We start from the raw sequence: 24,459 nt of genomic DNA on the forward strand, positions 1-24,459 counted from the left end.
CAGCAGGTCTGGCAGCATCTGTGAAGGAAAAAACAGAGTTAACGTTTCGGGTCCGGTGACTCCGAATGGGGGAATGGTATCCCCCAGTTTGAAATTCTTCAATATAGACACATGTGCCTTGAATGGAGAGGAATCCGCCCGAACTACTGGGGGGGGGGGGGGGGGGGGTGCAATTTTGGACACAAACATATGACACACCAGCCAAAGATGAAACAAATAATCCCCAAGCAACAGCTCGAAATGAAATCGTGAGACCGGACCCCCTCCCCTCCCCAATCTTTGTGCAAAAATTTTCGAAGATCTCAAGTCGAAATTGCATTATGTACCGCAGAATGTTGTTGAGTGGGGAAGGAGGGGGGGAGCAGTTTCTATTCACACCATTTCCTTTCCTGTGACTGCAGGAAACACGACTCAAGAAGTGAACAGGACACCGTTGAAAGGAGAGGGGTGGGGGGTGTGGAGAGAGAGAGAGCGAGAGACAGGCTAGTCGTGTCAGTTACAGCCTCTTACCTCCCGCAGTGTTTCAGTCTTCCCAAAGATATAGAATGATCATTGAACTGCGTGACCTCGAACTTAACAAACGAAAAGACCTTGGTAAATAAGAGGCTGCTTGTTGAGTTTAAAATTGTACATCACTAGAGAATTGGTTCCCAAGTAATATCCCCCACTTTTATTTCTCTGTGATAACCAGCAGACAACCGCCCTATTTATTTCTGTCAGGTATATGTCGAATTCAACTGAATCTGCTTCTTACACCCTTCCAAGCTTCAATCTACATCAGACACACAATTGTTCTGAAGGGTCACTGGACCCGAAACGTTAACTCTGATTTCTCTGCACAGATGCTGCCAGACCTGCCGAGCTTTTCCGGCAATTTTTGCTTTGTTTCCTCCTCATGTTTTGTCACAGACTTTAGCAATGCCCACCTGCTCCAGGCTTTACTGAGTGCCTCAGCACCTAGTCGTGAACCTTGGAATGTTGTATTACACAACTGACTGGAAACTGATATCTGCTCCCAGGTAGGGAAGGCTGTGAACTATAAGTGACACAATCGAGTGTAAACTTCCAGCCACACGTGATAAAGCGTAACCTGTGCAGGAAGCCAAGGAGGCTCGTCCTATGTATGTGTCTGTGACATACAAACCTCTCGCTACCTGCTTTTTAATTCCGTTTGCCTTCACTTTGATTGGACCCCGCGGTGGGAGTGTGGAATAATTTGCACCATCATTGGGTGGCAGCTGGGAGGAGAGAGAGAGAATGTGAGTGCAGAGAAGCGAAAGTTCTTTGTGTACCGGGTATCGGTTTTGGAGGAACCAGTTGCACTTTGTGTGCATCCGACAGGGAGTGAATGTGGATCTTGGAGCGTGAATAAGGCAGAGAGAGAGAGAGAGAGACAAGGTGGATTTACATCTCGCCCCATGTTCGACAGGATTTCCCTTTTCCGACAGAAATGCGCCGCTCGCTTCTCCTCTCCCCCCCCGAGAAAAGAGAATGACAAACCGGTTTGACATCACGGTGTGTTTGTGTTTGAAGAGCCAACCGCAGGCAGGCCGGAAATCTGAGCACTGCACTGCCGGTCAGGAAAAAGGCTGCTCTTTTTTTTCCTTCTGTAAAACAGACCGACGCTGGAACTGAGCTGGGGAACTGAGATCGTTTTTATCGAAGTCTTTCGTGCCTCGTCAGTCACACACGCACACACAGAGACAGGGGCAGACCTTCTGTCTATTAGACAGTTGGGGAAACCATTCTACCTCTACCTAAAGATAAAAGTGACTGCCCAAGTAGGAGGAAAAAGGTGGAGGAGAACGTATTTTTGATCAGGGTCAAACATGAGCTGGTGCTGTTCCAACAGGAGGAGGTTTGTAAAGTGAAGGGTTTATAATATCGAGATTATTGGGAGTCAGTTTTGGTTGCAAATTATTGGGAGTCGATTTTAGTTGCAAATTATCGGAACTGATTTTGTTTTTGGGGCGATCATGGCGAAAAATTCGCCGGACGGCTCCAGGGAGGACCTGAGCAAGATCCCGGACGAGGAGTTGGTGAAATGGGGTAAAGCGGAGCTGGTGAGGAGGCTGAGGAAGAGCGAGCAGGAGAGGATGAGCCTGATGCTAGAGCACGGCAACCTGATCAAGGACGTGAACCGGCGGCTGCAACTCCACCTGCACGAGATCCGCGGCCTGAAGGACATCAACCAGCGGCTGCAGGACGACAACCACGAGCTCCGCGAGCTCTGCTGCTTCCTGGACGACGACCGGCAGAAGGGCAAGAGGCTGGCCCGCGAGTGGCAGCGCTTCGGCCGCTTCGCCGCCGCCGCCGTCTGGAAGGAGGTGAGCGCCTCGCAGCACAAGCTGCGGGAGCTGGAAGCCAAGCAAGAGGCGCTGCTCCAGGACAACCGGGAGCTCAAAGAGATCGCCCTCATGCTGGACGACGAGCGACACGGCGCCGGCAGCCGCAACTCCATCGATAGCCAGAGCAGCCTGACCCAACTGAACGGGGGCTCGGCCACCAGGGACGTGGGAGACGGCAGCAGTACGTCCAGTGCCGGCAGTGCCGGCAGCCCGGACCACCACCATCAGCACCACAAGGCTGGGGACAAGGGCCCTCCCCCCACCGCAAGGTCCACCGATGACCTCTCAGGAGCCCCCCATCATAGGAGCATCCCCAACGGACTGAATGGTAAGTCCCGTTCCTTTAACACATCAGCATTTGTCTCTGCAACCTGCACCTTTTTTTTTAATGTCAACACTCCAACCTGTTTGTATCTTGACTAAAAGTTCAACCAGGGACAAAGCTTCGGAGTTTTATTGTTGCCTAGATCTGGGTGATAAGCAGCCACATTTTCAGCTTTTCAATAGCCCCCCGCCCCGATACATTTCCTGTTGATGTGCCATTTTGATTTGATTTATTATTGTCACATGTACTTAACCTTAGTGAAAGTTTTCTTTTGCATGCAGATCATAAGTACAGAGATCATAGCGTGATTGAACAGAGCGAGGAATTGGATTTTTTTTCAAAATTAGAATTGGCCTTTATTGCCACATATACTCAGCTGCAAAGAAGGTGCGCAAAAAGCAAGATCAACATTAGATTTGAAATTTGAGAGGTCCATTCAGAAGTCTACTAACAGTGGAGAAGAAGCTGTTCTTGAGCCTGTTGATACCAAGTGTTTAAGGTTTTGTATCTTCTGCCCGGCAGAAGAGATTGGAAGAGATCATAACCGGGGTGGGACGGGTCTTCGATGTTGGTTGCCTTTCCGAAGCATTGAGAAGTGTAGATGGAGTCAAGGGATGGAAAGTTTGACAGCACCCCATGCGTGAAATTGAAATGTACATATTAAAGTTGCCCAAAAAATTACTCCAAAAAAACTGTGGATGCTGGAAATCAGAAATTGCCGGAAAATCTCAGCAGGTCTGGCAGCATCTGCGGACAGAAAGCAGAGACAACATTTCGGGTCCGGTGACCCTTTACAAGAAATGTTAACTCTGCTTTCTCCTCACAGATGCTTCCAGACCTGAGTTTCTCCGGCAATTTTTAATTTTGTTATTAACGTTGCCGGATAGACTTTGTGGCCAGCCCACTCCAGACTGAAGTTGATTTAAAGTTCCTTAACATTATGTGGTTGGCCTGATGAACCACTGAGCCTTAGTTGGGATGTCATTTTTTTGCTGTGCAAGGCATTGGTAAGGTTGCTTTGGAGTATTGCCTTACAATTCTGGTCACCCTGTTATAGGAAGGATGTTATTAAACTGGAAAGGATGCAACAAAGATTTACAAGGATGTTACCAAGACTGGAAGGTTTGAGTTGTAAGGAGAGGCTGGGTATGGAAGGTTTGAGTTATAAGGAGAGGCTGGGTAAGCTGGGAAGTTTTTCTCTGGAACATAGGAGACTGAGGGATGACCTTATAGAGGTTTAAAAAATCATGAAGGGCAGAAATAAAGTAAATAGCCCAGGTCTTTTCCCCATGATTGGAGAGCCCAAAACCAGAGGGATTAAGGTGAGAGGGGAAAGATTTAAAACAGATCTGTGGGACAACTTTTTCACACAGAGGGTGGTGCATACATGGAACAAGCTGCCAGAGAAAGCGGTAGGGGCAAGTTCAACTGCAACAATTAAGAGACATTTGCACAGCTGCATGAATAGGAAAGTCTAGTTATTGTAACAAAGTAAGCCAATTGGACCTCATAGAATACGAGTTCCCTGATTGGGGCTGTTAATCTGGTCAAATCAGGGAGTCCTGACTGACATATAAAAAGAGGAGTGTCAGACATCCTGGCACTCTAAGAGCTGGCTCTGAGGGAATTTAATCTGTGACAAGGGTATCTCCATGTGTAAATAAAGGGTGACTTGGTGCCAGGATACCAGCCACTGTGGAGTTATTTCAGTGGTGATGAGAGTAAAGCACATCCTGAAGAAACTCACTCGCAATAGTCACCTTTGAGTTAGGATAAGCATTGCTTGCATCATGCCATTATTTTCAGCAGGTTCCTATTTATCCAGATGTTGTGCCAATAACAAGGAAGACCAATAAGGAGCACTTGGAGAACTTGGACATAACCCTGTTTCTCCCATATACCTTCGAAGGGAAAATGTGTGTTTCAGGCACCCCAAGTGACCTACTTGGGCTATAGAGTCGACAAGACCAGGTTACACCTGTTGGAAGATAAAGTGAGTGTTGTCAAAGATGCCTCGGCTCCCATGTCTGTACCTGAGCTTAGGTCTTTCCTCAGGCTGATGAATTATTACGGATAGTTCATACATAATGTGGCCTTCATCCTGGCACCATTGCGTCAACTCTTTAAAAAGGGTCAGCCGTGGAAATGGTTGTGTAGCCAAGCCATTGCTTTCAGGGAAGTGAAGAAACAGGTATCATCTTCTAAGGTGTTGGCACACAGTGATCCCAAGTGAGATCTGGTATGGCATCAAGGTACTATTAGCTCATAGGTGGTCCAGTGGAGAGGAACATCCAATAGCATATGCATTCAGGACGTAAATACGCCCAGATAGAGAAGGACGATTTAGCGATTATATTTAGAGTCAGGAAGTTCCACCAATACCTTTTGCGGATGTAAATTTCTAATAATAAATGGACCACAAACCCCTGCTAGGTCTATTTGAAGAGGACAGGGCAGTGCTGCCCATGGCTACAGGCCAAATTCAGTAATGGGCTCTAATTTTAAGTGGATGTAATTACAAGTTGGAACACCTTCTGGGAAGTTAAGTAGCAAGTGCGAATGCATTGAGCCCCCTCCCACTGGCAGATACACCACCAGTCATACTGCCACTAGAGGAGTCCATAATGGTTTTAAATTTTCTGGACACACTTTCAGTCAAAGTAGAGGGAGCAAGAGTGAATATCCCAAGCAAAGGTTGCTGCCTGGTCGAACTGCTCCACGGTCATCCAGAGGTCTCCAAAATTAAGATGTTGACAAGAAGTTATGTCTGGTGGCCGTGTTGGTCGGGCAGTGCCCAGAGTGCCAACAAGGATAAAAATTACCACCAGCAGCTCTCCCACTTTCATGGGAATGGCCTAGACTCGGATACACATCAATTATTCAGGTCCTTTTATGGGCTCAATGTTCTTAATCATTGTGGTTGGACATGCATAGAGTTTCATTCATATAACACAGGGGCAAAGATATAAAAACTGTGTACGTCTTTTGCAATACACAGAATTCTGGAAGTGTTAGTCACAGATAACTGGCCATCATTTATCAGCAGGGAATTTGGGTATTTCCTAAACACAAATGGTATTCGACATATAAGGACAGCTCCATGTCATCCATCATTCAATGGTCTGGCAGAAAGACCAGTCCAAACTTTAAAGGCAGGCATAAAGAAACAGCTTACAACTTCACTCAATACCAAACTGTCCCAGTTCTTATTTGTTATAGGATCACCCTTCGTGCAACTACGGGGATAGCTCCAGCAGAGTTGCTAATGGGGAGAAGAGTCCAGACCAGGTTAAATCTGATCTTCTTGGAACTGGGTGTGGGGTGGTGAATCAGCATCAGGAGCATCAGATCCAGACACAAGACTCCACTAGGCAAGAGAGACAGTTTACATAGGGGACCTGTTGTGGTGTGGGAAACACAGGAATTGCCCTGCATGGGTAAAAGGCATGGTCAGCACGAGATCCAATGATGTATAAAGTTTAGGTAGGAACGACAGTCCTTAACAAGCGTGTGGATCATATGAAAGCTGTGAACTCGCAAACAGGGTGGAAGCAAAATGTGCCTAGCTCCTCTGAACAGTCAGAAAGGCTGGCATAGGTTCCCCTTATCTGTCAATTGTTGAAGAGACCTTGCAATCTGAGATAGCCACACAGGATGTCACTGCCTTGATACCGTTGCCGCCAAAGAAGCGAATTAATTTCTTCCGAGACCTGTTGGACTATAACCTGGTGTCGTGTGACTTCTGACCTTGTCCACCTCCCACCACCCCAACCCATCCAACACCGGCACATCTACATCATCAGCCAGGTGGACCTCATAGAATAGGAGTTCCCGGATTGGGGCTGTTAATCTGGCCCAGTCAGGGAGCCCTGGCTGACAGAAATAAATAGGAGTGTTGGACATCCTGTTCAGTCTGAGAGGCTGGCTTTGAGGGAGCTGGATCAGTGTTAAAGACTCTCCATATGTAAATAAAGGGTGACTTTGTGTCAGGATACTGGCCTCTGTGGGGTTATTTCAGAAATGTTTAGAGGGACATGGGCCAAATGCAGGCTAATGGGACTAGTTTAGTTTAGGAAACCTGGTCGGCGTGGATGAATTGGGCCAAAGGGTCTGTTTCCGTGCTGTGTGACTCTACTGGGTAGAATTTGCAGTTAAAATTTAACTCTCCAGTCATTTGACTGAAGCAGCTAATTGTGTCCCATGTTCCTTTGGCAAAAAGGTGTTCCTAGATTTACATTTGATTTCAGTGCAAATTAATGTTTCTTTCTGACTTTCCTTTAGCCACTTTCCGATAGACTTTCCTCCAAGTGCTCAGGAATTGACCAGGAAAGGGATGAAAAGTAGTATTAAGAAAAAAAATCATCTGCCAAATACACCATTTTCATAGTTTGTTTGGTATGACAGAACCTTTTGAGTATTGCTGTCGAAAAGCCTTGTGTGTCTTATACTTACTGGGACAGATGCAGGAAGACAAAATTTCAGCAGATCAATTCACAAGTTTTGCAGTAATAGCATGTGTGAGGTTCATGCACTGCCCTTAATGAGTGTGGGAAAAGACAACAATCTCTAATTTTGTCTGAAGGAACTATGGGCCTAAGTGAAGTTCTTTTTGAGAATTCTGCATTAGAACTACCAATTCAGATTCTGGAAGCACAAAACAGATGTATTGACATCTGGAATGAAGCAGCAATCCAAATCACCCTTTTTATTTCAGAGCCCCCTTCCCCTCCCACATTTCTGAAGAAGGGTCCCAACCCTAAACGTCAGCTTTCCTGCTCCTCTGATGCTGCCTGGCCTGCTGCACACTGTGTTATCTCACCCTTTTTGTTTGATAGTTTTGTTTCCTTTCGGTGTCAAAACAACCAATAAATTTTCCATGTCAAATTGTTCTTTTTAAAATACAAGATTCCTGAATCATCATGCTACTTTTTTAAAATTGCTGAATGGAGCTTTCAGTCGTATTCAGTTTGACAAGCATCTCGTAAGAACTTCTTTACAAATTTAATTTCAGAAATAGCATTTGTGAATTAAACCCTGTTAGGGAGGCAGCGGCCTAGTAGTATTATTGCAGGACTGTCAACGCAGAGACCCAGGTAATATCTGGTGGACCCGGGATCAAATCCTGCCATGGCAGATGGTGGAATTAAAATACCTGGTTCACCGATGTCCTTTAGGGAAGGAAACTGCTGTGCTTACCTGGTCTGGTCTACATATGGCTCCAAAACCACACCAATATGGTTGACTCTTAACTGCTGTCTGGGCAGTTAGGGATGGGCGATAAATACTACCTGGTCAGCGACACCTTAATAAAAAAAAAGAACAATTCTCTAATGAAAATTTGAAGAGAAAATGTAGGTTGTACCCAGACTAGGAAGCGTCTGTTGAGAGAGAAAAACAGAGTTCAAGTTTCAGATCCGTTACCCATCAGAGAGTCTACTGAGGGATATGGCAGCGGGAGGGAAGGTGGAATTAAGATTAATCATCAGTTATGATTGTATTGAATAATGGAGCGTGTTTGAGGGGCTGTAAATTCTAGTTCTGTATCTTATGAACAACTAGATTGTAATATATTCCACGGGAGTCTTAGTTTCTTAATTGGGATACGCTTTTGAAAGTAACATGGTTGCAGAATTGATTGAATTATGCATAAAATGCACACAATATCACAACTGACATGCAGTAGTTTTGTTCTCACTTTGAAGATAGTGGTTCTTTAATTATAAATTACTGCAGTTTGAAAGTTACAGGCTGCAGGACACACTGCTGTATGCAATGTGATTGCATTGATTTATGGAGTGATCAGTTCTGACAGTACCAGAATAGTTGGTCAGATAGCTCTTAAAAGATCAAAGGAAATAAAAGGAAGATTTGCATTTTTATGAAGTCTTTTCAGGCAATTGGACTTCTCCAAGAGCTTTGCAACCAATCAACTTCTTTTGAAGTATGATCATTATATCGTTGTCTAGAAAGTACTGCAACCAGTTTGTAATTTGATAATGGCCAGGTAATCTGTGTTTTATCTGCAGAAGAATAAACATTGTTCAATGCACTGGGACTATTGCCCCCGCTCCTCTTCAAAATAATGCCACAGCTCTTTTTAGTTGACCTGAGAATGCAAATAGTGCCGGTCTCAGAAACTGGCCAATTGTGAACTATGTCTGACCTCACTCACCCTGTATTAGCAAAAGGAAATATTAGTCACAGTTCTGAAGTCATGTTTCCTATTCTTTTTAAACCTTGAATGAGGATAGAATTGAACCCTTGCCATGATTTTTGTTTGTTTCCTCCATTACCCCTTCAATGACAAAGATACAGGAGAGCAGACAGTTGACATTTTTTTTCGTTTTACACCGAGCATTTATGTAGCATCTTTGACCATAGTGCAATTCCATAGGAGGTTTATCTACCAAAGTTGTAGACTTAACCATCTAATGGAAATATTAAGAAAGCCGACCAAAAGCTTGGTCAAAGACTTGGATGTTAAGGAATCTTTAAAGAGGTTGTGGTGGGTGAGGGGTATGTTGTAACTTGGGGAAGGAGATCCATGCTGGCAGCCTGAAGGCATAACTAGCTCCAATGAAATAACTAAAATAAGGGACGTGCAAGAGGCCAGAATCAGAGGATGGCAGAACTTGTAGTTGGTTATAAGGCAGGGGGGAATTTACTGATATACATGAGGCAAGACTGCTGGAGTGGGCTGTTGGGGAAACCAAATTAAGATATGAAAGATGATTTATATTCTTGAAGCGAAATTGTCTAGCTGGTATTTTGAGTGTTGCATATTTCACTTTACCTTCCCAATATTGTGGGCCTGTTGTGGAAAATGTGAGAGTGAACCTCAACAACCTTTCCTGATAATTTCTACTCGGCAAATCTAGAGGGTTAAATATTACTGCATGGTTCCATAGTCTTTCCAGTAGCCCTATTTTAATAGGCAGCAGGAACATACAATCTTGGCGTTGATTGATTTGTCATGTTTGTCCTTATAAACATGAAATCTGTCCACTTCATTGTTGAATCAAAACTCAGAGCAAGTGTGCCTATTATTTACTTAAAATGGATTCTAATTTCTCTTTTATTTAAATGGAAGTTGAGAGCATGATTGTTCATTTTCTGACAGCCTGATGAGCTACAGTTAATGGATTTTCGCTACATTTGCTGTTTTTTATTTGTGGAATGGTTATCTGAGCCAAAAGACTATGATCTTATCAGCCTGCTTCCTTTAATCTTATCCTGTTTATCCCAGGATTACATCGGGCATATTCAACTGCCAGTGTATTGGGAAAAGAAATATGTCTGGTTTAACTGCTTTTATCCTCCATAGAAGTGATGGGTCCTTTCAAAGTTGATATTGATGGTATAATCTCATTGATTCATTAACTTTATTAACTTGTTGAAACATAGCCATTATTTGTTCACTCTTTGTATCCTGTTATATATGTATAACAATTTTCTGGACTGTGAGTTTAAAAGTGGGTTATTGTACTTGAGTCGACAGTGTTGCATTGAAACCCAGAGAAAAAAAAACTGCTGGCATCATTACAAAGCTTGGCAGGGGTGGTCTGTGGTGGATTTGTGTTGTTGACTCAACAGTTGAGAATCTGCTGGTTGTTGTGATTTGCATCAACACACCAGTTACATTTTACTGAACTGTATTAGTCCCATTCAGCTTGACAGAAAGTTCACAATTTGGTGCTGCCTGCTGTATTGTCGGTGTCCTCTGAGTCATTGTGCTGCTGGATCAATGAACTTTTGCAAGTGAGGTGGAAGGAGTGCAGCCAGCAGATCCTGAAAGTGTGCTGACAGAGCTGGCCTAACTTGTGCAGTTGGGAAATGGGCTGCAAGGGTTGCGTCAGGTTGTAGGAGGTGTCTGGGAGGACTGGAACAGGTTGCTCTTTAGTTGATGGGTCTTGCCTGAGGGAGTTGGTCTCTATCACTTCTCCAGGAATGACGGAGATGACCTTTATAAAAAAAAAATCATGGGATGCATGTGACCCAGCAGCTAATGTCCATCCCTAGCTGCCTTTTTTAATAATGATGGGGTTTGTCATCCTTGGACCACTGTAGTCCATACAGATATCATGTGGAGATGCCGATGTTGGACTGGGGTGGACAAGGTCAGAAGTCAGATGACACCAGGTTGTAGTCCAACAGGTTTATTTGAAATCACAAGTTTTTGGAGCATTGCCCCTTTGTCAGGTGAGGTGAGAGAGAGCACACAGGCACAAAATTTATAGGCAGAGAGATCAAAAGATCATACAAATGGTGTGAGTGGAGTGTCAACAGGCCCAATAATAGATCTCTGCAAGTGATCAAGAGTGTCAGACGGTGTGAGTAAAGTGACAACAGCTGAATAACAAGCGAAGGGATGACCTATAATCCGAATAAATGAGGCAGAGAGATAATACAAAAATATTAAAAATACAGTGGCGCTGGAGACAAATCAAATGATTGGAATAACATAATGGGTTTAAGAGCTGCATGCTGAGGGTCTAACCAAAGTAATAAGTAATCCAAGACTGAACAAGCTGCACGGTGTCCTTAGGGAGAGAGAGCACTATGGTTTTAACTCCATGACAGTTGATGATATAGTTCAGAGTTAGGATGTATACGCTTTGGAGAGAGAGAGAGGAACTGACAGGTGAATTGCTCTCATTTCTCTGTTACCCTTGTTGTTCTAGCTGGTAGAGCTGTAAAATATATATGTTATATATATATGGAGGTCTTGTGAGTTTGAATCTACAGCTAGTTGGACAGAGGGTTTCTTTTAAATTCACTCGTGGGCATTGCTAGCTGGACAGCATTTATTACCCAGCCCTATCTGACCTTCAGATGGTAGTGGTGAGCTGCCTTCCTGAACTGCTGAAGTTCTTGTGCTGAAGCTTGACCCACAATGCACTTAGGGAGGGAATTCCAGGATTTTGACCCAGCAACAATGAAGGAATGGCGATATATTTCCAAACCAGGATGGTGAGTGCCTTGGAGAGAACTTGCAGGTGGTGTGTTCCCACATACCTGCTGCCCTTGTCCTTCTAGACAGAAATGGTCATTGGTTTGGAAGGTGCTGCCGAAGGATCCTTGGTGAATTTCTGCAGTCTACCTTGTAGATCAGTGTCAAGCTTCTTAAGAGTTGTTGGAGCTGCACCCATCAGGCAAGTGGGAGTATTCCATCACACTCCTGACTTGTGCCTGGTAGATGGTGGCCAGGCTTTGGGGAGTGAGGAGGTGAGTTACTAGCTGAAGTATTCCTAGTTCCTGACCTGCTTTTATCACCACAGTATGTATACAGAAAATCCAGTTGAGTTTCCGGTCAATTGCAACCCCCATGATGTTGATAATGGGGGATTCAGTGATGGTAACACCATTGAATGTCAAAGGGAGGGTGGTTAGATTGTCTATTATTGGTGATGGTCAATGCCGGGTATTTAAATAGTGCAAATGTTCCTTGCCATTTGTCAGCCCAAGCCTGGATATTGTCCAGATCTTGTTGCATTTGAACATGGATTCCTTCAGTATCTGAGGAGTCATGAATGGTGCTGAACGTTGTGCAATCATCAGTGAACATCCCTACTTCTGACCTTATGATGGAGCGAAGGCCATTGATGATTCAGCTAAAGATGGTTGGGCCTAGGACACTACCCTGAGGAACTCCTGCAGAGATGTCCTGGAGCTGAGATAATTGACCTCCAACAACCACAACCAGCTTGTTAAATGCCAGGTTTGACGCCAACCAGCAGAAAGTTTGTCTCCTGATACTCATTGATTCCAGTTTTATTTGGGCTCCTTAATGTCACACTTGATCAAACACAGCCTTGATATCAAGGGCTGTCACTCTCACTTCACCTCTAGAATTCAGCTGTTTTGTCCATGTTTGTACCAAGGCTGTAATGAGGTCAGGAGCTGAGTGACCCTGGCGGAACCCAAACTGGGCGTCACAGAGCAGGTTATTGCTGAGCAGGTGCTGCTTGATAGCACTGTTGATGAACCCTTCCATCACTTTACTTTCACTTCCATTCGCTTTACTGATGACCAAGAGTAGACTGATGGGGTGGTAATTCGCAGGACTGGATCTGTCCTGTTTTTTCTGTACAGTAGGTATTTGGGCAATCTTCCACATTATTGGTTTGATGCCAGTGTTGTAACTGTACTGGAAAAGCTTGGCTAGGGGAGGGGCAAGTCTGGAGCACAAGCCTTTAGTGCTGTTGCCAGAATGTTGTCAGGGCCCGTTGTCCTGTGACTCTGCCCATTTCTTGTTATCATGTGGAGTGAATCAAATTTGCTGCAGACTGGCATCTGTAATGCTGGGGACCCTGGAGGATGCCGAGTTGGATCATCCCCTCTGTACTTCTGGCTGAAGATTGCTGAGAATGCTTCAGCCTTATCTTTTGCACTGATGTATTGGGTTTAGCTGTCATTGAGGATGGGGATATTTGTGGAGCCTCCTCCTCCAGTGAAGTGTTTAATTACCCATCACATTCATGGTCATGTGTGTGGCAGGACTGCAGAGCTTAAATCTGATTGCTTAGCTCTATCTCTTGTTGCATATGCTGTTTAGCACAGAAGTAGTCGTGTTTGGTAGCTTCACCAGGTTGACACCTCATTTTAGGTATTTTTAGGTAAGCCTGCTGCTGCTCCTGGCATGCCTGCTGCATTCTCCATTGAACCCTGGCTTGACGGTAATGGTTGAGTGGGTGGTACGCTAGGCCAAGAGGTTACAGATTGTGCTGGAGTACAATGCTGCTGCTGTTGATGGGCCATATGCCTTGTGGATGCCCAGTCTTGAGTTGCTAGATCTGTTTGAAGTCTGTCCCATTTAGCATGGTGGTAGTGCCACACAACACATTGGAGTTTATTCTCAATGTGAAGGTGGGACTTCGTTTCCACAAGGACTGTGCGGTGGTCACTCTTACCGTTAGTGTCATAGACAGATGCACCTGCAGCCAGCAGATTGGTAAAGATGAACAAGTATGTTTTTCCATCTTGTTGGTTCCCTCACCACCTGCCACAGACCCAGTCTAGCAGCTATGTCCTTTAGGACCTGACCAGCTCAATCTGTAGTACTGCTGCTGAGCCACTCTGCACGGTGGACATTGAAATCCCCTATGCAGAGTACAATTTGTGCCCTTGCCATGCTCATCCCTTACCTCTAAGTGTTGTTCAATATGGAGGAGTACTGATTTATCAGCCAAGGGATGGCAGTACGTGGTAATCAGCAGCAGGTTTCCTTGCCCATGTTCAACCTGAATCCATGAGATTTTATGGAGTCTGGAGTCAATATTGAGATATGGGTCTGTGGTATAACTCTGTTAAGTTGTTGCTTGACTAGTCTGTGCGACAGCTCTCCCTATTTTAGCATTAGCCACCAGAAGTTAGCGATGCGGACTTTGCAGGATTGATAGGGCTGTTTCTTTTGTTGTCTTTTCCAGTGACTAGTTCATTGCCAGGTGGTCTGTCCAGTTTCATTTCTTTGTTGAGACTTTATTGTGATTGACACAACTGAGTGGCTTGCTAGGCCATTCCAGATGGCAGTTAAGAGTCAACCGTTGAGTCAGAGTAAATTTTTAATTCCACCATCTGCCAGGGTGGAATTCACACCAGCATCCCCAGAATATTAGCTGAGTTTCTGGATTAAAGTTTGGCAATAATGCCACTAGACCATTGCCTCCTTTTCCCCTTGGGGAAGCGGAAGAGGTCATGGGGTGCGGAAGATGGATAAAAAGAGAGAGTGAGACCTGGAGGACAGATAAAAGAAAGTTACAGACAAGAGGAGAAAGAAAATAAGGATTAATTTTCGTTTGAAAATGATCAATGAAACATTAGTTGCTCCATAAAGCATTTAGTCACCTGCTCAGGTTTTAAGAGATAAAATAAGACAAAAAAAGGTGGATGCTGGAAATCTGAAACAAAAACAGAAATTGCTGGAGAAACTCAGCAGGTCTGGCAGTATCTTGTGGAGAGAAAACAGAGTTAATGTTTTGAGTCCAGTGACCCTTCCTCAGAACTGAAGAACTTAAGAAATGAAAGTTTTGCAATCAGGTGCATGCATTTGGGAAATTAGTCCCTAAACTGTGAAGTTAAGGCAGAATCAGTATTAGAAATGTAACTGGATTTTTAAATTTCCTTGAAGAAGTTTACTTGAAGAGGATACCAGAGGACTGCAGAACCCTACCTCATTATGTCCCATTGCCTTCTGGAGAGAATCATGGAGGCAAGAATTTTCAAGTTCAAATTTGCCAAGGATCAATCTAGGCATATGTTCATTAATTTAGGTTGCAGTTACTATACTGAATTCCAACAGTATTTGCTGCGTTTACAAAAGCTGAGTTCGGAATTGTCTCATGTCAAGGTGCAAATAACGAAATGAAATGAGTCTTGTGAACTCTAGTTATTTTATTCTCTTTCATCTCTTTCTTTCTGCTGCTGGAAAAGAAAATCTATACTGGCATATATATTCTTGCGTCTGCAATATTTTGAGCTCCAGCCATTGTATTGCAGATGAACACGATAGTCAATTTGTAATAAGCAAACAAACGTAACGTCATGTAACCACTTGTGGTATTGGTTTGAGGGTAAAATGGTGAGCAGGAGACTAGTGGGCATATGTATAGAAGAATTTATAGATTGAGATATATTGTGAATATTATGCTTTAGTGAAATAAAAGATGGTGATCTCTTACAAATGACATCATTTATTAACCAGAGGAGATACATTATGCATGTATAAGGAATGTGGTCAGTCTGCTTTGGAGCAGGAATTTAGATGATAAGCAAATGGAATATATGTGCAAAAGTATATGTGTTCACCTGTTTGAGTCTGTCAGTACCTGGTGACCTCATTACACCTGCAACAGTTATGTGCTCAGTCTATTTAACCCTTTCGTTGTTGCAACAGCATTTCTTGGCTCATTTGCTTATCTGAATAAGAGATTTGTATTGTAAGTCTTCTTTAATTATTGTTCGTATATGGAATGTAGATGTAGAAAATTCTGATGTGTTCATGTCGCTGAATGATTACATCACAGAAGGAGCCTGTTTGGCCTGTTTTGTTGGTGCTGGTGCTCTGTAAGAGCAAGTCATTTCATGCCACCCCCTGAATTCAAGAGAGATGGATCTGTGCAACATTCTCTGCTAGGATTGCTTGTGGACTTCACCTGTTGAGTCAGCAAGTAATTCTTGCACAATGCTTCTAAATTTATGTAACCGGAGTTCTTTGTTTTATTCTAAATGTGTATTTTAAATTTGGCAGAATTAGTAGGCAGAGACCAGGTCATTTGTCACAATCAGCAGGTCCTTTCTTAAACACAGTCACTGCAATTGGCCAAGGATCCCAATTACCGAACTGAAGGAGGCAAGTCAAAGTAGATGCTGTCTATCCTGTTCAGCGATACTATTAAACACTTCTGGTGCAGGTGGGATATGAATCCAGGCCTCCTGGCTCAGAGGTAAGGACACTATGACAGCACAGAAGTGCTGTCTTAGAGTGGGACCCAAATTCACCAGGCATCAACAAAGCATGGACTGACACTTCTTAAGTCTAGTGCCTTTGACCACTCGGCCAATAAGCTTGGCTTCTGCTCCTGATGCCTAGCCGCAGCCTGTTACATTGCCAGAGAGCTATCTTGGCTAATCTAAACTGTACAATATGGTGCAAGGTTGAGAGATTTTTTTTTTCCTTTATTCATTCATAGGATGAGGGTGTCACTGGCTAGGCAGCATTTATTACCCATCCCTAATCGCCCAGAGGGCAGTTTTTAAAGTCAGTCACATTGCTGTTGGTCTGGAGTCACACGTAGGCCAGACCAGGTAAGGATGGCAGTTTCCTTCCCTAAAGGACATTAGTGAACCAGGTGGGTTTTTCCAACAATTGGCAATGGATTCACGGACATCCTTAGATTCTTAATTCCACATATTTTATTGAATTCAAATTCAACCATGTGCTGTGATGGATTTTGAACCTGCGTCCCCTGAACATTATCTGGATTAACAGTCAGCGATAATACCACTAGGCCATTGCCTCCCCACTATGAAAAATGTTTACTTGAAGAAGATACCAGAGGACTGCAGAACCCTACCTCATTATGTCCCAGTGCCTTCTGGAGAGAATCATGACCGCAAGAATTTTCAAGTTTAAGTTTGCCAAGGATCAATCTAGACATATGTTCATTAATTTGGATTGCAGTTACTACACTGAATTCCAACAGTGTTTGCTGCATTTAGAAAAGCTGAGTTCGGAATTGTCTCATGTCAAGATGCAAATAACGAAACGAAATGAGTCTTATGAACTGTAGTTATTTTATTCTCTTTCATCTCTTTCTTTCTGCTGCTAGAAAAGAAAATTTATATTGGCATATATATTTTTGTGTCTGCAATATTTTGAGCTCCAGCCATTGTATTGCAGGCGAATATGATGGTGAATTTGTAATAAGCAAACAAATGCAACGTCATATAACCACTTGTGGTATTGGTTTGAGGGTAGAATGGTGAGCAGGAGACTAGTGGCATATGTATAGAAGAATTTGTAGATTGAGATATATTGTGAATACCATGCTTTAGTGAAATAAAAGACGGTAAAAACCACAAGGGCAGGAGTAATGGTTGAATGAGGTTTAGAGTCAGATGAGAGGAATACAGGTGAGATTTGGAAGCTGTGTCTGGGGTAAGTGGGAGTGCTGATAAGTAAGTAATGGGAAGAGTGGTATTAGAAAAGTTCTGTATTGAAGTGAAAATAGAAATTGCTGGAAAAGCTCAGCAGGTCTGGCAGCATCTATGGAGAGAAATCAGATTTAATGTTTCCGGTCAAATGACCCTTCCTCAGAACCTGTATTGAGGTGAATATTGCTCATGTAAGATTTCAGCATTAGCAGACACAAGGATCCATGTAACACATATAGACTAGATAAGCTTACAGATGGCAAATGGATAGGTTTGAAGTTCAACTTGAAGGTGAATAGGATACCAAGGTTGTGTATGGCCTTGTTTAACCTGAGTGTGAGGAGAAAAATGGGTCTAATTTTAAATTCATTCATGTGATGTGACTCTTACTGGCAAGAGCAGCATTTATTGTCTATAACTAATTACCCTTGAGACGCTATTGATGAGCTGTTGCCCTAAATACAACTGAATGACTTCCTGGGTCATTTCAAGGGACGTTTGGAGTCAACTACACCGCTGTGCGTCTGCTGTCACACAACAACCAGACAAGATCGGGGCGGAAGACACGAGTGAATCAAATGTGTTTTTATAACCATCCAGTGCTTACATTGTCACTAATGGTGATACTGACTTTTTATTCCAGACTTCATTTTCCTGAAGCTGCAGTGTGGGATCTGAATCCATGCTCATTTCTCCAGGCCTTTCTATTTCTAGTCCAGTAACATTATCTCTATGCATCTCCAATGTTTGGATTTGGAAGTAAGGATGTGGAGCTGAGCACCTAATGGTCCATTGGACAGTTTTTTTTTGCCTGGTCCATGACTTGGCATCATTGTGGCCTCAAAAGATGAACTTCCTTTCCCATGGTGGGATTATCCCATGCTCTTTTTTGAGGTACCTGTTAGAGCTGTTATTGAATCGGCAATTTATATTCTATCATTGTGTTCATTTTTGATTGTTCTTCATTCTTTAAGGTGTGGACTTTTGGGGAAAATCCCATTGGTTCTAACAATTGTTCAGTGCTAAACTTTAGATTGTTTTCTATGTTTGCCTTCAGTGAATATCAACAAACTATTAATCTGGCCACCATGCACATATTTCCTTGGCAACAATGATTGTGTTATAAAAATTATAACCTCGAAGAGAATGTTATTACCAGCCAGAACTGTACTTTAAACAGGCAGGGTTTGTAATCTTCAGTGGAGCACTGTGGGAACAATAATTTACTGCTCCTGCTTTCCAAGATAATCCTTTACCATATTATACTTTACACTTGATACACAGATGATTGCACATATGCTTGAAAGTGGAGTGGATCAATAAACTACTTAATTTTAATTGCACGTCCTCAATTGTGTAAAACACAAACACTGCTGTGGCATGGAACATGATCACTAATATGGTCAGGAAAAGTGTTGCATTTGATTATTAGTTGTGTATCTTTGTGTTCCAATTTCAAGGCTAGAATGATAAAATTGGTGCATAGGTTTTCAGAATCTTTTTTAAACAATTGACACTAAGAACATGTATTAATCTGGAAGAATTGACATAATCTTATCTAGATCTGATGTCATTGGTATTGTCTACTGCCAGACTATCTATTGGCAGGCTTTAAACAATCTCAAATGAAAGCATGCATCCACAGTTAAAAGGTGTCATTTGGGAAAGTGAAGGGTGTTTGCATGACTGGAATTGTTTGGCATGTAAATGAAATTTAAAGGGAAGCAGACAATTATAAGGGATATCTTTAGCAATCTTCTTCAAACCTGAATAAGTAGAAAAGACCAAGAAATGGTAGGCCAAATTGAAGGGGTAAAGTAACGTGAGGTGCGAGTCTGATATCTTCAGGTCACAGCTTGGAGGTGATGCTGGTTGAGGGGTGACCTTACAAACCTCAATAAATCATTGAGGGGTATAGATAAGGTGAATGACAAGGGTCTTTTCCCGTGGGTAGGGGAGTTCAAAACTAGGGGACATATTTTTAAGGTGAGAAGAGAAAGATTAAAAAAGGATAGGAGGGGCAACTCTTTTTTTAACACAGTGCTTCGTGTGTGGAATAAACTGTCAGAGAAAGTGGTGGTTGCAGATACACTTACAACATTTAAAAGACATTTGGATAAGTGCATGATTAGGAAAGGTTTGGAGGGATATAGGCCAAGTACAGGCAGGTAGGACCAGTTTAGTTTGGGAACATAGTCACCATGGACTGGTTGGACCAAAGGGTCTGTTTCTGTGCTGTATGAATCTGACTCTATAATTGATCATCCCCATTGGACAGCAAGCCTGTAAGGAGATTGTTTCGCTTCCCTGCTGGCTTTGTGTTTATTTGGTAATTGGTTGAGCTACACAGGCCCAATTGGAATCTTGCCTTGAACGATCTGTGCTAAGTTAGACAACATTCTCCAAGGCTGTGTTGCATTAGTTTCTGCACTGTTAGGTTGGGACAGAAATTGGTCTGGTTTACAGCTTCCCAATGCCATTCAGTGACCATCTGTACCCCCAATTTAACAGATGGGAGATTATTATGAGATTTTAAAGTATGCAAGTGTTGGAATAGACTGGGTCTAACATGGTTCTTTTTCAAGACTGTGGAATATATTGCTGGTTGGCATCATGGCTGTTGATCTTTGTGCCTATTTACAAGAGGGAAATGGGCCAGTTCTTAACTGGAGCTGAGATCGCATTATATAAAAAATAAACGTCTTTGTAGGTGACTCTTGAACTGTGTGGTCTTCTGGACTGCTTTCAATCACCGGAAGATGTGGGTTGGGTGTTGGGAAGCATTTCCTTATGGTGGTTTTTTGAATAGTCGACTTTTTTCTAAACTGAGGACTGCTGCATTATTCGTATTCAGAATCTAGGAGTCTAGAAACAATATCTTTCCTATGCATGATGTCAAGCTGGAAGGAGAGAACACTGACTTTATTCTAATCCCTGCATGCCCAATGCTCCTTGGCCCTTAAGTGTCAAAAGACTATTCATTTCTTAAACGAAACCTGAAATTATAATTACACAAAATGTAGATGTCACCTCAATATTCTATTCTAAGGATTGGCTAAAGGCTTCAATTCAAAATGTGTGATTATGACATTCAATCTAGATGTAACACACCTTGTTGATGAAATATAGTCTGATGCTGTTGATCAATAGCCACCGATATACAGTACAAGTCTGTACTAGAATTTCTTTTGCCTGAAGGAGAAATCTAATAATTGAATTTGTGAAGCCGTCTGTATTCCCATGTGCACAGTGGTTCACTCTGACCTGATTTGCTTTAAATAGTATAGAGTGAATATACAGAACAGATTGTGTAGTTGCTGGGGATTACTGAATGTAGCACACCAACAATAGTTTAGTGGACTGTATACTGTTGAATTGCTGGTTGATCAAATCTAGCTAACACAGCTAATTATGGATTAGAGAGTCTAATCAAAATTTCCAAACGATAGGTTTGTGTTCACTGACTCCAAGGAGAAAATGAAGAGTTCAGAGAATCATAGAATTCCTACAGTGTGGAAGAAGGTGATTTGGCCCATTGAGTCCACACCGACCCTCTGAAGAGCATCCCACCCCGACTCACTCCCTATCCTATCACTTTGCATTTCCCATGACTAATCCACCTAGCCAGCACATTCCTGGGCAAAATGGCTAAATTAGCATGGCCAGTCCTCCTAACCTGCACATCTTTGGACTGTGGGAGGAAACCCACGCAGACACAGGGAGAATGTCTGTGTGGTGTTTGCACAGTCACCTGAGGCTGGAATCAAACCCAGATCCCTGGTGCTGTGAGGCAGCTGTGCTAACCACTGAACTACCATACCACCTGTGACTGAGGGAATACAAACAGAAAATGTTGGAGAAACTCAGCAAGTCTGACAGCATCATTGAGGAAAGAAACAGAGTTAACATTTCAAATCAAATATGACTCCTCTTCAGAACTGAATGAGAGACAAGGGCTCTGATTGTGGTAATTGTCAGGACAGTTGGAATAGCTATGACTAATCTGCTACCTGCTTGCGACTGCCTAAGGAAGAAGATTCTGACTGGTAGCACAAAATATAGCGCCATTCTGACCGAGGATAATGAAGTCCTGAGATACTCGATATTGTCAGCAAAAACGGATTCTGAACCCAAGAAAGGGATGAGTATGGGTGACTCAGAAACTTGGTCAATTAGGTGAGAGGAACAGGGACTTACAGAGGTTGGAGTTTTCTATGGCTGAAAGAATGGATGCCAATGGTGTGGAAATTGGAGGAAGCTGGATACAGAAAGCTGTAGTCAGAGAGAGTCAAAAAAAGTTAGGATTATTTTCCTGTCAGACTTGCTGAGTTTCTCCAGCACTTTCTGCTTTTCTTACCCCTGTTCTTCTTCTTCTGCTTGGAGCCATTCAGAAATGTTGATTAGACTCTGATCCACAATTAGCTATGTTAGCTACTTTTGTCAGCACAACGTTCAGGCAATAGTGTGCTCTTTTAGCCCGTGCTGCCAATGATGGGCTGAAGGAGTGCAGTGTAATTATAGGGCTGCAAGAAGATTGCAGAAATTGGTAGGGATTGGAATTAAAGGAGTTAAACATAGATGACAGTTTTAAATTTTATTCATTGAGGGCTTCAAAAGCCGATGCAGATGAGCAAGGACAGGAATGATGGGTAACAAAGACTTGAAGGCATAAAGGATACTGGCAGCAGAGTTGTGATAAACTGAAATTTGTGGGGTTGAAGGTGACAACTGGAAAGCATTGAAATAAATAACTCGAAGCGTTATGGTACATTACACAATCTATGAGAGATAAGAAAATGCTTCACAGCTAATGAGCTACTTTCTAGTGCATTGTCATATTGGGTTGGCTAATTTTCATATAGCAAGGTCTCAATCAGTGATGTTATAATGTTCAGCTGATTAGTTTTAGTGATGTTGATCAGATGTTTAATATTGGTCAAGATGATAAGGAAATTACCCTTACTCTTTGAAATTGTTATGAGTGAGATAGGAAGAGTGCACTATCTTTCTGTCAGCCTACTGCTCACAGGTCACAACATAAATTTAATTGTTTTACTCAGTTCCGAAAATGACTACTTGTATGTTTTGAACTCCTACAGGTGATTCTCATCTGAGAGCAGCTGGGCCGGGATTTCAGGAGTATAATAGACCCTCAACAAGTGTTCTTTTCCAGCCACAGGAGAGCTGAGCTGGGAACTGTTATTTCTTCCAGCTGGTTTTTACAAGTTATTACAAGATTTGACTACCAAGCAATATGGTATTTTTAACAAGATAGTCCAATGCCATTTCATTGACCATGATTTATTTTTAAAATGTTAGTGTCCGCAGAAGTGAAATATTAAATATGAAGCCTCCAAAATATAAAAATGAAGTGCCATTTTCAAATGTTTCATCCCAAAGTGTAGTCAAGAATACAGATATAAAATAAGTTAAAGACACTTGTACCTATTCATTCTCATTTGGACTTGTACTTGTAACCTCTACAGTCATCTAATAGTATCTTGGTTAATGGATAATTCAGACAAAGTTACATTCTTGACAAACCATCATCAATTACATTATTTTTGCCTGCAATGTGAACAATCTTTCAATGATAGGACTTTAGCAGTAAACTCCATTGAAACAACTACCATTTTGGTTTTTAAATTAGTCCACCATGGTTAAGGGTTTATGATGAGCATGTACCAATGTTTCTCTTTATCTGTGGTCAGCATATATTTTGGATAATGCTTTAGCGTCAGCAGCAATCTCAGGGTTTCTTTTTCCACTGGCGATTAGTGCTTTTCGATGTCAATTTAGCTTCTTGGGAAAGGATACCTCTGGCTTATCTATGTATGGCTCATCATCTTGTAACAGAAGTACACCACCCGACCTATGATCAGCATCTGTTGCTATCTTGAAGGGTACAATGAAATTAGGGGCAGCCAACACTAGTTCGTTGATCAAAATAGTTTTCAACCTCTCCATAGATACTTGGTATTCTGCTAACCACACTACCTTGACTCTCTTTTGTAGTAAATCTGACAGTGAAGCTGCAATGATGCAGAAATCTGATACAAACCTGCAACAGAAACCACCCCCACCTGAAAAAAATTTATTATTTCTCATTTAGTTTTAGGAGCAACAATTATCCTTGCTCTACTATATCCCACCGGTTACCAACACTTCTCCAAATTCAATTTTGTCAAGATTTGTCAGCAGATCAGTAGATTCCTCTTTTTAAAGAATAACTTCTAAATTGTTTCAAGTGGTCCTTCAATGTATCATTGTAGACCAGCACATCCTCAAGAGTTATGAATACAGGTTACCACTTCGTTCATGAGTCTCTTGAAAAGTAGCTGGCATATTTTTGAAGTTCAAAAGCATCAATCAGCATTGGAAAATACTATTTTCCATGAAAAAGGCTGAAATTTCTTTCTTAGCTTGGTATATTAAAAGAAACTGCTAATATCCTTTTCAAAAATTTGTTTTGATTAGAAATCTTGCATTGCCATCTCTATCAATCCAAACAAGAATTTGAATCTGAGATAACAAGGTGTAGAACTGGATGAACACAGCAGGCCAAGCAGCATCAGAGGAGCAGGAATGCTGACGTTTTCGGTCGAGACCCTTCTTATCTCTGTAACAATTTTCGGTTCCTACTATCTCTGTAAGAATTTGAATCTTCCTGTATTACTTTATTCACTTTTCTCCAGTCTCTGCAGAAATCGGTTTGATTTTGATTTTGATTTATTGTAGTCATGTGTACCTAACTACAGTGAAAAGATTTGTTTTGCGAGAAGTACAGGCAGATCATAGGGTGCTTAGACAGTGAGGCAGACAGGATACACTGCACAGGAGGTGTGCAAAGCAAGATCAACATTAACAAGATCAACATTATTTGAAGTTAGAGAGTCCATTCATCAGTCTAATAACGGCAGGAAAGAAGTTGGTGTGTGTGTTCAAGCTGCTGTATCTTTTGCCTGATGGAAGAGTTTGTAGGAGAGCATTACCAGAGTGGGAGGGGTCATTGATCATGTTGGCGGCCTTTCTGCAGCAAAAAGAAGTGTAAATGGAGTCCATGGATGGAAGATTGGCTTCCGTGATTGATGGCGGAAGTGTCGGAGGATGATGCGTTGGATCCGGAGGTTGGTG

General features: G+C 42.4%; 1 protein-coding gene across 1 annotated transcript in view; it reads left to right on the top strand.

The window, feature by feature from the left end:
• Positions 1–1,301: 1,301 nt before the first annotated feature.
• The window catches only part of ccdc85ca (coiled-coil domain containing 85C, a), a 204,270-nt gene continuing 181,112 nt past the window's right edge, over positions 1,302–24,459 (top strand). Inside the window, exon 1 of the mRNA XM_048600040.1 lies at positions 1,302–2,676. Coding sequence (XP_048455997.1) covers positions 1,977–2,676 — 700 coding nt within the window. The 5' untranslated portion in view covers positions 1,302–1,976. The remainder of the gene's footprint in view (positions 2,677–24,459) is intronic.

The sequence above is a fragment of the Rhincodon typus genome, chromosome 8, assembly GCF_021869965.1.
Source record: "Rhincodon typus isolate 14 chromosome 8, sRhiTyp1.1, whole genome shotgun sequence".
Classification (NCBI taxonomy): Eukaryota; Metazoa; Chordata; class Chondrichthyes; order Orectolobiformes; family Rhincodontidae; genus Rhincodon; species Rhincodon typus.